The sequence below is a fragment of the Sapajus apella genome, unplaced genomic scaffold (assembly GCF_009761245.1).
Source record: "Sapajus apella isolate SASKATOON/1434 unplaced genomic scaffold, GSC_monkey_1.0 scaffold65, whole genome shotgun sequence".
NCBI classification, from domain to species: domain Eukaryota; kingdom Metazoa; phylum Chordata; class Mammalia; order Primates; family Cebidae; genus Sapajus; species Sapajus apella.
The window spans coordinates 10,246,169-10,261,964 of NW_022437005.1; the positions used below are offsets into that span (position 1 = coordinate 10,246,169).

Consider the following 15,796-nt stretch of genomic DNA (forward strand, 5'->3'; position numbering starts at 1 on the left):
TGAAGTTGGATATTTCTAAGATTCTTCCAGAAGATGCTGCTGCTCTGCATGCCAGGACAACTTTATAAGGGTGAGGTTAGAAGTCCTTCCTCTACCCACCAAGCTTCCACGGACCAGGAAAGGTGGTGGGTCCCTCAAGAGCAGCAGCCACTGAGATCTTAGAGAATCAAGCAAAGCACTGGGAAAGCAGAAGCATGAGGTCTGGCCAGTTCCAGCGTGAATCTTATCAGACACCATTGCTTGACCAGATGCCCTCTGAGTGTGCTGAGTGGGACCAGAGGCCCTATCTTGCTCCATCGTGCACATTGGGTGCCCCGGAAGACCACAGACATTTTCCCTCTGGCCACGTGGGCCATCATCAGCCATGCGCCTGGAGACAGCAGCTCAGACTCATCTTGGCAGTGCCACCTGGAGCTGGCTCACAGGGTCCTAAGGGAGGGAAGACCCCACCGATCCAGATGCAAACAGGCTGCCCTTCTGAGAGGAACTCCATCGACTGCCCAGCCCCCTTTCTCCAGCACATGGCACAGGAAGCTTCTGGAAATGCTGATGTTTAATGACCTATTCTACAGGAAGAACCTGGACAAAGAGATGTTTCTAAAATGCCAAGCCGTAACACCTCAGACACTTGCAAAGTGAGAGAACACATATGCAAGGAGCTGCTCAGCCACTGATGTGAACAGTCAACTCCTGGGAACAGCTGGTGTCCGTAGAGGAGGGGACAGCGTGTGGCCAGGCATGTCAGTGGCTTCCACTCAGGAGAGACCCTCTGAGCAGGTCTTGTTCAGGAGTTCGAAATATGTCTTCCAGGGCATGGTTTCCACAGTGAAGAAGCAGCTGAAGGTCTGAGGGAACAAGCACAGGAAGAGGCAGCAGGGCCAGGGTGGGGGAGGTTTGGGGATCTCGTGGCATCCCCTCTCAACACGGGTTCCATCGCCACCTTGCCCATTCCCGGGGCCAGCAATTGAGCCACATGGCTCCAGCCTTCAGGTCTAGCCTGAGCCTGACGCCAACCCTGAATCGCATTATGATTTGAGGCTCCCTCCTTAGCCAGGGTCACCTGTGCCATGCCTCCTCCTCCAGCCAGTGGCCCTTAGCGGAACCCCAGGATGTCCCTATGTGATCTCTGCACCCAAGAGCAGCAGGAGAACGCTTTGTCCCCGTGGAAGCATTCCCAGGCTGAGGCCACTAGCTACCTATTTGTTCATCTTACAGTAAGGGGGCTGACTAAGAATGAGAAGAGTTTTCCCAGAGCCAGGCTTCGCTTGGCGCTTGTCCCCTAGAGCAGGTGCTGCAGCTCAGCAGGGCCTGAGAGTGAGGCAGGGGGGCTTCTTCTCAGCCTCCACCGCTTTTGAGCCTAGGGCAGGGTAGGAAAACCCTGAGAATAGCACTCACAGACATTGTCACCACTGTTTCCAGGATCTTTCTCTAGAAGACAGGGAAGAAGTAGAGAGGAAGACCAGAGAGAAGGTTCTGAAGGCCACGTGGCCCACGTGCAGGCAGCTGCAATGGTGTCAGAGGGCAAAGTAAGGAAACCCAGATTGGCCAGGAGCCTGAAAGTGAAGGAGACCCCTAGGCTTCCTGCCTCACGGCTCCCCACTAAGGCACAGGCAAGGCAGCCTGGTAGAGCCTGCTGTGGGCTCACTTGCCTTTGTCCCTCAGAATGGCTTTATCAGCTGCTCCTGTGCCCACACCACATCCCACGCAACATCCTCAGCTGTGGACATGAGAGAAGCTGGTGCCCTGTCTTACATTGTTCAGCTCGGGGCTTTCTTGAAAAGGGCAGTTTTCAATGTCATCTTCGAATTTCCTACATACGGTTTGGCGCAGTTGCAGATTCATGGAGAACGCCATCTTACCTCGCCACTGTTGGGAAAAAAAAAGATAAAGTGGACGCACTGTCTTCCTGCCCCCAAGTAGCTGCAAGTGAAGGTGTCATTTGTGTAGGAGAGGCCCCAACACCCTACTGCATTTGGGAGCTTGCCCATGGGCCTGGCATCAGCTCCCTGGAGGTAAAACACAGGATCTTCTCTAGACTGAGGAGGTAACAGCAAAGAGCAGGTGGGTGGGCGTGGTGGGGCTGGGGAGGACGCAGGCTGAGTCAGACCCCACTAACACATGCTCCACCTCTACCCACCCCCCTCTCCCACGGTGAGACTCCAGCATCACTCTCAGCAGGCCTCTGATCTTGCAGCTGCGTTCCCGGAGGACAGAGCCACATGTCCAGGAGAGTGTTGGCTCTCCAAGAGTTTTCAGGGTACCCTCAGCCCTGGGGCAGAGGGAGCTGCATCTACAGCCTGTTGTCAAACCTTCCACCTGACCTCCGGCAAGAAAAAGGACCTACAGCGCTCACTACACGCAGGCACAAACCCTAGGAAAAGGGCTTCAGGCAACACCATCTGCCCTATTGCAGAGTGCACACTGACGTTCTCCTTGCTCGCCTTCCCACTCCATTCCATTTCATTCCACTCCATACCCTCCCTCCCCATCCACGCATTCCTCCCAGCCCCCAAACTGACTCTGGGATTGCCACATCCAGGAAGCCACGTGGAAGGCTTTTAGGACTTACAGTCATTTGAGACTTACAGACCATAGTAAGGAGCTTAGATTTTATTCTAACGGTATCAGAACGGAGGCTTACACTGAGGTCTTAGAGAATCAAGCAAAGCTCTGGGAAAACAGAAGCAGGAGGTCTGGCCAATCTCAATCTCGGAGGCTTCCAAGGTTCCAGCATGAATCTTATCAGACACCATTACCTGACCAGATGCCCCTCTGGTGCATCAGGCTTCTAACTCTCCTGGGAGGAGGCAACAAATGAGCAAGGAGGGGAATTCCTCTGTACAGGCATTGCGATCCTGAGGACAGCAGTGAAGACTCCACCCCAGGTGGCAGAGCACCAGCCAGGGTCTTGCACAGAGTCTTTGCAGAGCTTCAGCTCTGTGCAGCTCTGGAGACTGTCTGCCCTTCTTTCAGCCTCCTGGTGCTGAGAAAGGAAGGCCAATGCTCCTTCTCCCCCAAAACCGGAAGTGCTCCATTAGGAGCGCATTTTAATTGTTCATGCCTGCGGCCCAGAGGAACTGTGCACTCCCGACTGCATTAATGATTTCATCAAAAAGGCAAGCATTTTAGGATGAAGGACCATTGACTGAGGAAGAGTGTAAAAGACAGAAGGAGGAGCCCAGGGAAGGTGGAAATAGAGAACTGACCTCTCACAGCGGCCTCTTGGGGCTGATGGTGTTCCTTATTGCCCCCAAATTCTCACTGTCCTGTGCCTCTGTGTGCTTTTCTATTTTCATTTTATGACCTTAGAGTATTTCAGTCTCTTTAGACATTTTCCCTTCCTGTCAGCTTCATCTCCTTAGAAGTCCTTATTCCGAAGTCACTCTTCAGGTATACAATGTCATAAAAATCATGAAGATTGAAAAATACATCTTGCATGTGAATAGACATTTACCTAATTTAAAACAATCTCTGAGTTCGATATTTTCCAGAACTGAAACTACCATAATTAGGTCTGGACTACCCAAGTATGGACTGCAGATGGTGAACCAAGTTTCCCAGACCAGATGCCTTGGTCCCTCACTTAGGGGCAGATGGAGAAGGACAGGCCAGAAGAGGATGTGATCACCAACCTTTCTCTCATTGCTATTCTCCCTCCACGAACTCAGGATGTGCAACAGCCTGTAGGCATGCTCCTCCTTGCTCTGCATGTTGAAAGTGTTCAAGGCAAACTCCACTGTGGCCAGGAACATAGGATCCTGGACCATTTTATTATCACTACGCATTTCCTCTTCGGAACACCAGGCGTAGGTCACCAGCAGCTGGAGGCCCATGAGGAGCAGTGACAGTGCCCAGGGCAGAGCCCTCCTCTGCGGACCCAACATGCTGCAGGGCCCAACAGCCCCTGCTTTTGCCCCTCAGAGCCCTGGTGTCCACTGAAGCCTCCCAGGGCTCAAGTCTGGCCCTTAAATTGACCTGCTGGTGCAGAAACGCCTCCTCCAGGCCTCATGGCTCTCCCACACCCTGTCTCTCCCATACAGACGCTTCCTTCCGCCAAAGCCTGTTAAATCACCTCCTGTTCAGGGTAGAGGAACGTGAACACCCAGGCAGGTGGGTTGGGAAGGACAAGCAATGGGAGAGAGGGTGCCCCGGACATGAGCCCCAGCCCCAGCGGCCCAGCACCCCCGACGGCAGAAGGAGACCTCCACGGGGCACCCCAGAGTCAGACCTTGGAATACAAGTGTAAGAGGTTTGAGTGGACAGGGACCCCAGGACACAGCAGTGGACTGGGATGGGAGGGGCGGAGCCGTGGAAAGGCAGAGGTGAAAAGGATAGAAAGGGTGACAGTGGGTGCCAGGGTCGTGGGTGAGCTCGGGAAAACGCTGCGCCTCTCGAGAGAGAGGCAGGGAGTCCGGGAGGTGTCTGCCTCCCCATCCCCTCCCCCTACGCTAAAGGTCTCGAGAGGGGGGCACCAGCCTGAGGGTCGGGGACAGGGGTTCAGGAAACCAAGAGCAGGCGTCCTCAACCCTGTTCTCTGTGCCTCCCCGAGGGCAGCTTCCCAGCCCAGGCACGCGCTGCCAAGTGCTGGGCCGGGGTCTGGCTGGTTATGGCCGCCCCCATCCCTCAAAGGCTTTTGGAGGACGGGTGGACGCCTGCAGCTGGAGCACTGGAGAGCCTGAGAGAGGAAGAAGACGCCCCGGGGTGGCTGAGGTGCGCCCATTTGGTTGTCACGGGTGCCCTCCTGTGGCCACAGCCAGCACAGCTCAGTGTCACAGTCTTGAGGACCAAGACCCTCAGAGTCTCCAACTCCAGCAGGGAACGGGGCTCTTCCCAGGCCAGACTTAATTAAAGCTTTGTCCCCGGGAAACATGCCTTCGATGTTTATCCACAGCTCCTTGTAAACTTCAGAAGAAACCAGCATCCCCTGAAGTCATGTTAAAATGCAAGTTCCTGGCTCCCCCACCCAAAGATTCTGACCCAGAAGCTGTGAGCAGGGCCGGGGAACCTGCATTTCTCACCAGCTTCCAGAGGATGGTGGTGTTCCCGGCCTTGAAGCCTGCGGTGGTGTAGGTTCAGAATACTTCCTGGGGAGGGCATACAGACCAAACCACAGTGAGAAGTGACTCACCTGGAGGGCCACGGAGGTCGGGGGATGAGATTGGCTTTGGCGGGGCACACAGGATGGGGGACAGGCTCAGACAGCATGGCTGGTGATAAAGAATAATTGTTTGTTTCTAGAGCCCATTTGCAAAGAAAAAGCCACTCAATGTGACCATTCCAGGAAGCAGCCGGATGTGTCACAAAACGCCGCCCAAGGGGGCTGCATCCGTCCTCTGATGGCGTGGAGCTCACTGGGACTGCAGCTGAAGCTAAAGCAATGTGGTTCCTTAGCTGGAGAGTGATGGTGCATGTGGGGGTGGGAAGGGGGTGTCGGCAATGGCAGAAATGCCTTCGTGGGTGTTGGGATGAGCGGGCCATAAGGAGCTGTGAGAACTAGAATCCTGCCACCTGGATAGCTGCGAGTGTCTGAAGAGACGCCTGCAATGCCCACGAGGTCACTCTCACCTTTCAAGGTGAGGGGCCAGCAAACTTGGGGCATCTTGCCAATGGCCAGTGGGTCTCCCACCACTCCGAGGGCAGATATCCACGTGCGCTCCAAGGCAGTGCCCACACTCACTCTTACATGAGCAGTGTTATCTGCTCCGGGGCACTAGATCTGTCCTCACTGTTCAGCCGAGGGGGAGACACCCAGACGTGGGACCACAGGCATGCAGACACCGTGGACCCTTACAAGTGTGTCTATTTTCTGGTTGAATCCCCAGCGGCCTGGGGTGGCTGCTCTTGCCAGGTGGAGAGAGACGGGAATATAAAGGTCGTGGAGCCCCAAGGACGTGGTCAACATGTTGTTGAGGCCAGAGTGAAACCACAGGGCCTGGAGGGCCTGGTGGGCCAGCCCACAGCCACAGCTCACAGCTCTCTGCGGGGCTGTCCCCAGGTCTCAGGCCTGGGAGGCTTTTTCTCCTGAGGCCCCTTGCAAGAGTTCTGTCTCACTCAGCTTCGTCCTGGGCCCTCGTTGGCCTGTCTGTCTCCAGGGCAGCTGGGACTTGTGTGTTGCCTTCTTTGTGTTGCTGGCGCTGGCACCGAGCTCCCGTGTGGTCTCATAGGAAGGTCCCAGTGACTCCTCACTGAAATGGACCTGCTTTCGGGGAACCGAGCCCTTGTATTTCTGAACGCATTGCTTTGAATGATTAGAGAATGCTAGCCACGACCAGGACCAAGCCATTGACCCTTCTCTATGAAGCTGAACATGAGGTGGCGGGCCAGGGGAAGCCCACTGACTCTTCGGGACACAGGACGCTCTCCTCAGCTCCCATGGACTCTGTGGCTGGGTGCTCTCCCCAGGGTCAGGCTCACGTCCCTCACTGCCCACCTACTCAGCCACATCCTCTGAAGGTCCTGCACGACTCTGCTCACTGCTTGTTTCCAGCTGGGCCAGGCTCAGCGCGGCCTGCCCGTTTCAGGATGGCCTGCTGGGCTTCCAGTTCACTTCCTCAGTCCCCTCCTCATGCCTCCTGCTTTCCCTGGGAAGCTCCCCAGACAAGCCAGCATTCCCTGGGGTTTCAGTGCGCTGGAAAACAAGGTGGTGTCCAGGAGATCAAAGGAAGACAGCAGGGGCAGGGGAAGCCCCAGGCCAGAGGAGTGATCCAGTGCCAGCTGCCACAGCACCCATCAAAGGGGCAGCTGAGGGGTGCCCGCAAATTCCAGGGCCTTCTCCACGCCTCCCTCCCCTCCTCCAGTTTTTCCACCAGGGGGGTTCTTCTTAGCTCAGTCTTCAGCTGACTTTGAGTTTCGATAATTTAAGGAATTAATCTTATACAGACTTATGGCAAATTTAAACTGAAAAAGAGGAATAATAATTGAATTCAAAACGACAAAAGGAGAAATAAAAACACAAACATTATCGCTACATATGAGGCCTAAATCAGAGGTCACTCGTGCTTCGGGCAAATCTGAAGTCCCATGGGCTGTTTCTCCTCCCTCCGTGGGTCCCGCAGGTCCCTCGCCCTGGCTAGGTCAGGGGTGCTGCCCTGGGCCAGGGAGCTTTGCTCTGAAGAGGAGGTGCTGCCCCAGTGGCCCTCTGCAGCCCTCCCATTTGCTGGCCTTTGCTAAGCTTGTGCTGTGCTCCCCACCGAATCCTTTCCCATCAAATGCAGCCAGTGTTTTCTTTCGTAAGTACGTAAGTTTTTAAAAAACATTAATAGAAATAAAACAGTAAAAAAATGTTATAATACCACTTGTTTTTTATTTTTAACATTTTCTGAAGAGATGGAGTCTCACGAGGTTGCCCAAGCTGGTCTGGAATCCCTGGCCTCAGCCTACAATTCCACTTTTACTAACTGAAATGTAGGTTTCGACATAATAGAAACTCCAGATACCCCGTGGCTTAAACAAGCGGGTGTTGCTTTCTCTCTCAGGATGCTGACAATGACTAGAATTCAAACCAGCCTCATTCCTGCTGGGCAGACTGCCTTAGGCGCTCCACGCACTTTGACTCATTTAAAAGCCTCACATGGAGGCACTCAACCAAAATGGTGTTTATTGTTACATCTTATTTTCAACATTTTGCATAAATAGTAATGACTGCATTTCTTACAATTTGATGCTTTCATTCAAATTGTATTTGTGAGATTCACCTGTGTGGACACTTGCGGCTCTAGCTCCTTCGTTATCACTGTTTTGCTTAAATCACTTGGCTCTTGTCCTGACAGACTGTGGTTAATTGCGTCCTTCACGATTTAATTGGGGATGGTGAAATGGGGTGGAGTTTGCAGGGTCAGGCACTCATGATGATAATTAACAGACTGTGGTTAATTAAAGCAATCTCTACAGACTTGACTTTGCACTGGGTTGATTCCACTCATTTCCTCTTAAATTGGGGTTGCAACGCGCACCTGCACCTTTGGGTTTTCGTGTGCATATGCATGAGAGTTTCTCCAGGGTAGGCACCTGGAAGAAAACGCAGACATATGAGGTAACCTCCTTGTGGCTTTATTAGGGATCGCTGTGCCGATGATTTCCTTTTTTCTCTCTTTTTCTTTTTTGAGATGGGGTCTCATTATGTTGCTTAGGCTGGTCTTGAACTTCTGGGCTCAAGTGATCCTCTCTCCTCGGCCTCCCAAAGTGTTGGGATTACAGGAGTGAGCACCACATGTGGCCTGATTTCTTTCACCATAGAGACTTTTTTTAAAAATTGACGACAGTTTAATGTATCAATGTTTTTGTTTAGGGTTTGTGCTTTTGTGTTTTTTATTTTAACAATCTTTTCATTTGCTCTTCTATGTTCTCTTTCACCATGTTCGTTCTTTTGCTGTTCACATGTAGGTGTGTAATCCAGCTGGAGGCTCAGTGTGTGTGGTGTGAGGTCAGGATCCCACAGTAAACCCACTCTCCCACTGCCTGCGTGCACAGCTGGCTTTTCCAGCACTGATGACGAGCAGTTCATTCTCCACCCTCTGATTCCAACAGCATTTCTATCATAGTCCCATTTCCCAAAAACACGCTGGTTGCCTTTGGGTCTCTCTTCCACTGTACTGGCTGTATGAAGGAGGCACAGGCCTGGGCTAAGAAGATCATTGTTTGATCTTGGCCAGGAAAGGTAGAAAACAGCTTGGGTGCATCCCAGGGCTAGGCACACTTCCTGCACCCTGCCTGCTAGAATACATGAGGTCTGCTCCCTGGTTCTGGCCCCTGACTCCCGGCCACACCCTCTCATCCTCGGGCTGCTGCTCTGTGCTAAGATCCTCTCTTTGAGGCATATGGTCTGAGTTTGGATCCCAGCTTTTTGGAAAGGCTTCATGTATTGCCATCATTATTGATGTTACTGTTATCATCACAAGCACCTCCCCCTGCAAGCTCACCCCCTTCCCTCATTCCTTGAGAACATGAGTTTTGTTCTTGCAGGCAGCTTGTCTTCCTGGGAAGTTGAAATTACCCTTTTGATGTAGACAAGCCCTTGTCCTGAAGAGTGTCCATCATTGAGAGGTGGGAGTGCAGAACTGGAGATGGGATAAGTGGGGTGATCTTGACTGATTGCAAGGAAATGGTACCATTACTGGCTCCATTTGTACAGACTGGAGTTTTTAGATGACTCATATGGTTTATAGACCCTACAGAGGAGGCAAAGCAGGAGTTGACGAGGTCTTTGGAGTTGGGCACTTGCAAGTTCAGGTCTCAAGTGCACCTCTTGCTAGTTGCATTTCCTGGTGGCACATTTCTACTTTATGTGAGCTTCTGTTTCCACAATCGTGTAGTTGGACTCTCGTGGTATCTCCTTCACGGAGCTGTCATGAAGATGAGTGGGGAGATGTGCAGAAGGCACTGGCAGGAGCCCCAGCAGGACCAGGCCCTCCAGAAATGGTGTTTGTGCTGCAGATTCTCGCCACCGGTTCTGGGGGGAGCGTCCCGCAGGAGCCAGGCTTGCTGATAACAACCTTCTCAGAAGGCAGGTGGCGGAGGAGCTGAGGAGGGGCCCAAATATCCAAGCTCCCACCAGGGTAGGCAGGCAAAGGAGAGGACCAGAGGATTCCATGGCTAGTCAGCCATTACCAGGTTCCCTGGGACGGTGTAGACAAGGCACAGAAATGGGATTGCGTTTACTGTTTGGCTTTGAGTTTAGACTTTTGGTTCAAGTCAGGTTGGGATCAGAACGCAAGAGAGTTTCTTCTGGAGAATTAAATATAATGATTGTCTCTTCGAAAGGCTCTGAAAACCAAACTCCTTTCCCAGGCTTCATTTTAAAGTGCTGAGACACTTGGGTTCATGTCCAGTGTTTTTCCCTGCAGCTGGGAAACCTGATGTACCTCAGTATTCCTAAGCCCCCTTTCCTTGCCTATGGTTTCGGATCAAGCTTAGCTGAGAGGTCATATGCAGTCACACCGTGTGACCTCTTACAGTATGATTTGACTGTTTGCTGTTAGAAGACCCACCACCCCCCATCCTCATTCTAAGGTCAAAACAGTCTCTGGGCTCCTGTTTTTCTCTATTGGGAGCAAGTTTTATTTTATAATAAAACCAGGGATAAGCGCCAGATGTAATCATCAGCTGAGACCCACAAAACCTTTCATGCCAACGACTCTACTTTCTGTCACAATGGCCCCTTGTCACTGCGAGCCCTTCTGTAGAGGGTATTTGGGGCTGTCCTGCCTCTGACCACTCTGCACACTGTCGTAGTGTTCTCAGTCCTTTCCATTTTGACAGTTTTGGGCAATGTTTACCTCTACTTCTTTTAAAACATTCTCTTTAGATTGGGCCAATTTGACAAACGTGTTCTTTCTGCGTCTTTAGTGGTTGTTCAGGCATGGACAACGGCTGCTTTCTCCTGGGAGTGATTCCATTCAGAGTCCTTTTGGATCTCTTGCAATACTGTCCTTTGATTCAGCCAAATTTTCCACTTCTTCAATTAGTGTTATTTAGAGATCAACCTCAAATGTCCAACATTGGCACTTATTTTGAAACCACAAGCAGTAAACCAATGCCAGAGATAATACTTCCTTTTGGGGGGACAAAAACCTATTCAGTCTATTTTCCACCTTCTTTACTTTTCCAGACACATCAGTGATTCTTGAAACGTTAATATCTTTCTTAAGCCTCGCCACAATCCATGTGATTTCAGGCTAAGGGATTAGATTTGGAATATATTTCTTCAACGTCCGTATATAGTGGTCCAAGATAAAAGATAACCCACATAAATATTTAAATCTAAATACCGAATATTGGAGGTGGGGTTATACCTGGATAGGTCGATTGTGATCTTTGATATCAGAGGCTGGACACATATTCTCTGAAATGGGCAAATGCAGTTATTGTTGGGTAGGCCTTTGGCCTATGGTCTAGCCAAGCTGTGAGGTAAGACACCAGGAGAACTGGAACATAGTAACCTGCTCTTGTGGAATGAAACAGAGGCTTGGAGCAGATGGAGACTTTGCTTTTTGTCTTAAGCTCATCTGCAATTTCTATCATGTGCAGACATTACTTTGATAATCATAAAGTGAGGTGTTTTTTTTATAACTCTTTTTGCATCCTCTTGAATTCAAACAGAAGCTATCAGGCTCAGAAGATGTGGTTGGGGGCCAGGGATAGAAGGATTGGGTGGGGTGAGGGGACTTGCTCCTTAGGGGGTGTTCCACCGTGGACACTCAGATGGGGAGTGGTTGAGAAGGAGGGAAGCTCCTAGAAAACCCAGTGGGTCATGTGGGGAGAAATTTGTGGCACTTGTTTTTAGGTTTACCAGATTAAAGGGTCTAAGATAATCATGAGGGATGCTTCATGAACTGCCACATGTTTCAAGAGCTTAAGGCTAGAGTCTTTGAAGTCAAATTCTAGGCTGTAGAATGTGCCTGCAGGGCTCCCAAGCCTGCACCCCATCTCTCTGCTCCTCGCTCTGTTTCAGAGTATTTTTCTACAGGGCTTGCACATTCTCATGAGACTGCAGGATTGTTTCAGAAAAACTGAATTTACAGCAATGCTTACTCACCCTGGTTTGCGTACACACACACACACACACACACACACACACACACACACGAGAAAAATAAAACACAAACAACAAAAGACTCCTTGGTGAAAGTTCAGAGCACTGAGCTCAGCCCTGGGTCAGGTGGACTTTTGTGTTTTACTTTGTCCTTAGAAGGGTATCAGAGTCCTGGAAGTGTGGCTGGTCCCCATGTTGGCTTGGGCCCTGGAAGAGACAGCCAAAGACTACTTATAGACGGGGAGACCACAGAGCCCTGCAGGACTCAACCTGAAATCCTCCAACTACAAATTATAAATCAATACTTCCAGTGGACTTGCCTTTTCCTGTCAACAATTCTCAAATCTGACTGCCCATCTAAGCCATTTGGGGAGCTTAATCCGTAGATGTTTGTATGGATTCTGAAGCCTGACCAGATAGACTCAATGTCTGCAGTGAGGCCTGGGAGCCAGGTCTTTCACAGCCATGGCACCTCCTACAGGCTGGCCTTTGGAAGCCACTGGGTGGATGATCCAAGGGTCTTTCTGAGCTCTCCTGGCCCAGGATCCTTTGATTCAATGAATGCATCCCTAGAAGAGCAACGCACAGCAGGGCTTCAGTCACTTACTGCACGGACACCTGTCCATCAGGGCATCCGGCCTGCACCCTGCCTCTCCCCAGCTGTGGTTGCTTCTGAGAACTGAAAGCACTCCTCTCAATGGAAGAGCCCAGCATCGGTCCTGCCCCTCACTGGGACTCCTTTGGATCCAGCCCAGCGGGACCCTGCATGAAAAGAGTAGGGTCTGTTGCCTGGGGGTAAATCTATGTTCCAAACCCTGATGGTTTCCCCTAGAAGGCTCTGCCCATTCCAATCTTGGAAATTCTTGGAAAGAAATTCCAATCAGGAAATGCTTCCTGGCGTAAAGGGAGACTTCCGTGCCTATAACTACTGAAAAGGATGTGACAAATGCAAGACTCCGAGGGAAAAAGTACTTTGGCCTAATATAAAGGTGTTTTCAATGGTAAAATATATATAATAAAAAACTTACCATTTTAACCATTTTTAAGTTTATAGCTCAGTGGCATTAAGTACTTTCACATTGTTGAGTCAACTTCACCACCATCTGTCTAAAGAGCATTTTCATCCTCCCAAACTGAAGCCCTGCCCCATTAAACAATAGCTATCATTATCCTTCCCCCCAGCCCCTGGAAGCCACCATTCTACCTTCTGTCACTATGAATCTGACTATTCGAGTTACCTCATATACATGAAATCAGACAGTATTTATGTTTTTGTGATTGGCATATTTCACTTAGCATAATGTCTTCAAGGTCCATTCATGTTGGGGCAAATGTCAGGATTTCCTTCATTTATGAGACTGAATATTCTGTTGTATGTGTGCAGCACATTCTGTTAATCCACTCATCATCCACAGCAAACTCTTGCGTTGGTTCCATTTGCCAACATGAATAAACAGTGCTGCTCTGGACATGGATATGCAGACACTATGCTTGAGCCCCTGCTTTCTCTCTTTTGCCTATATATCCAGAAGTAGAATTTGAATCAAATGGTAGTTCTATTTTTATTTTTTTGAGTAACTGTTACACATTTTCCACGGTGGCTGCACCATTTTACATTCCCACCAGCAGTGAAGAAGAGTACTAATTTTTACACATCCTCAACAACCCCCACCTTGGTGGGTGTAACAGGGTATCTCACTACGGCTGTGATTTGTGTTTCCCTAATGATGAGTGAAGCCAAGTGTCTGTTCACATGGGTACTGGCCGTGCACGTTCTTCTTTGGAAAAGCACTGATTCAAGCCTGTTGCCTGTCTTTGGTCAGGTTGTTTGCTCTCTTGTTTTTTTTTTTTGGTCAGGTTGTAGGAGGTCCTTATATATTTTGGATATTAACCGCTGGTCCGATATGTAATTTACAAATATTTTTCTCCTTTTCTGTGCATTGTCTTTTCACTCTGCTGATAGCACCTGCGCCCTTTTGGATCTCATATTATTATTTATATTATATTATTATTGATTTTGGATTTATATTATCATTATTATTATTATATTACATTGGTTTGGCTCTGTGTCCCCACCCAAATCTCCCTTCTGCACCACCTCTTGGTGTAGGGCCCCACAGGGAGCAGCTGGCAGGAATGTGGCTGCCCAGTCCCAGGGCCAGCATCACAGAGCAGAGTTGTGATCCTCAGTATTGAAGGCGGGACATGGTGGGAGGTGATTAGATCATGGGGGTGGTTTCTAATGTTTGAGCCTCATCCCCTCAGTGCTGCTTGTTTAAAAGTGTGTCACAACTTCCTCCAACGCCTGCCAGCCATGTGAAGATGTGCCTGCTTCCCCTTCACCTTCCATCATGACTGGAAGTTTCCTGAAGCCTCCCCAGAAGCAGAAGCCTGTACAACCTTTAGAATCATGAGCCAATTAAACTTCTTTTCTTTATAAGTTACCCAGTCTCAGGTATGTCTTTATAGCAGTGTGAGAATGAACGAATACAATTATTATTATGATTTTTAGAGACGATGTCTTGCTATGTTGCTCAGACAGATCTAAAACTCCTGAGCCAGTGATCCTTCTGCCTCCGCCTCCCAAGCAGCTGGGACTACAGGAACATGACACTGTGCCCAGCTTGATAGTGTCTTTAGAGCTGTAAAAGTTTTCAATTTTGATGTGTCCAATGTATCTAGTTTTTCTTTTGTTGCCTATGTGTTTAGTGCCATATCAAAGAAATCTTTGTAAAATCCAGTGTCATGAAGATTTTTTTCCTATGCTTTCTTCCAACAGTTTTATAGGTTTAGCTCTTATGTTTAGGTCTTTAATCTATTTTAAGATAGTTTTTGTATCTGGTATAAGGTAAGGGTCCAGCTTTACTTTTCACGTGTGAATACACATTTTTTTCAATACCATTTGTTGAAAAGACTGTGTTTTCCCCACCATTGGTCTTGATACCCTTGTCAAAAATTACTCCATCATATATGTGAAGGTTTACTTCCAAGCTCTTTATTCTATTCCATAGTCTTTATGCTAGTACTACACTGTTTTGATTACTGTACCATTATAATAAGTTTTAAAATCAGAATTTGTGAGAACTCCAACTTTGTTTATATTTTATTTTTCAAGATTGCTTTGGCTATTCTGAATCTGCTTGCGTGCAAGATGGAAGTTTAAATTCATAAGTGTCTCTTGAACAGATGACAAGTCTTTGTGATGACACTGTTCCATGACTAGGGACTGCTTTCTCTTGGCTGAACACCTGCCACTCGCATCTCTGCTCTGTGATGCTGGCCCTGGGACTGGGCAGCCACGTTCCTGCCAGCTGCTCCGTGTTGAGCCCTTCACCAAGAGGTGGTGCTAGAAGGAGCTGGGAGGCTGGAAGAGGGGAGAGAAGAAACATTTTAATGGGTATTTCCCTGGAGAAGACAGTGCATAGCCCAAGGTAATGGGTCCAGGACAGATTCAAGCAGGAAGGTATTTCATGAAGGTGGAGATTCTCTGCTTGAGTTTAAAAATCACATCTATGTGATGGTGCAATTTGCATTCACATAAGGTCAGCTCTGTTTCATTTCATAAACAATGAATATAACTTACAGAATATAGAAGTCAGAGACACTCTTGTATTTTTACTTAAGTGAATAAAAGTTGGGCCCACCTGCTCTCTCTCCTTTCTTTAACAACGGAAATACTGAGCTGTGATTCTGCCCAGTACTGTCCCCCAGGACACCAGTTCCTGGCCTGTTGGCAGCGGGGTGCGGCCGAGTGAGTCATATCTGGCCAGGGAGTTGAGAGCAAAGGGCTGTAGCCACAGAGGCTTTGAGCTCCACTGCCCATGCCCTGTTTTCCTTATGAAGAGAACGTATGCTCATCCCAGTGGTATCACTGAAAAGTTAAAGGCGGGGAAGGTGAATGGGAGGGCCCATGCTTTGGACATTCTGTTCCTACGAATAATATTTGCTTGGGAAATTAAGCAGGAACAGGAGCATTTTGGGAAACATGCTTCAGTTTCACTTTCAAAACAGGAACAGATTAAAAATAAAAACAAGAGAGAGGAAACCAGCTGCGATGACTAAATTTTTTGCGTCAATTTGATTAGGACGGGGCGCTAGTTGTTTGGTGAAGCACCAATCTGTGTGTTGCTGTGAGGGTATTTTGTAGATGTTGTTAACATGTACAATCAGTTGATTTTTCAGTGAAGAAAATGACCTTAGATAATGTAGTTTACCTTATTCAGTTAGTTGAAGGACTTAGCAAAAACTGAGATTTCCAGAAGAAAA

General features: G+C 49.1%; 1 protein-coding gene across 2 annotated transcripts; it reads right to left on the minus strand.

Annotated features, from left to right (window-relative positions):
* Positions 1-538: 538 nt before the first annotated feature.
* Positions 539-4,203, minus strand: CST9 (cystatin 9). Of its 2 annotated transcripts, XM_032248240.1 has the most exons (3): positions 3,633-4,180; positions 1,753-1,866; positions 539-845 (listed from the first exon to the last, which is right to left on the minus strand). In XM_032248240.1, exons 1-3 carry the CDS (start codon positions 3,882-3,884, stop codon positions 756-758), a joined length of 456 nt encoding a protein of 151 aa, XP_032104131.1. In that variant the 5' UTR covers positions 3,885-4,180; the 3' UTR covers positions 539-755. The 2 variants fall into 2 exon arrangements, with proteins under 2 accessions (XP_032104131.1, XP_032104133.1); XM_032248242.1 differs by lacking the exon at positions 539-845 and having other exon boundaries at positions 852-1,866; positions 3,633-4,203.
* Positions 4,204-15,796: the final 11,593 nt, after the last annotated feature.

Excerpts from the sequence above, each read along its gene's own strand:
- CST9 (XM_032248240.1), bottom strand. The coding sequence starts at position 3,884 with ATGTTGGGTCCGCAGAGGAGGGCTCTGCCCTGGGCACTGTCACTGCTC. Across the intron at positions 1,867-3,632 it reads AGAATAGCAATGAGAGAAAG|TGGCGAGGTAAGATGGCGTT; the intron begins GTTGGTGATCAC and ends TTTTCCCAACAG. Across the intron at positions 846-1,752 it reads AAAGCCCCGAGCTGAACAAT|ACCTTCAGCTGCTTCTTCAC; the intron begins GTAAGACAGGGC and ends TTGTTCCCTCAG.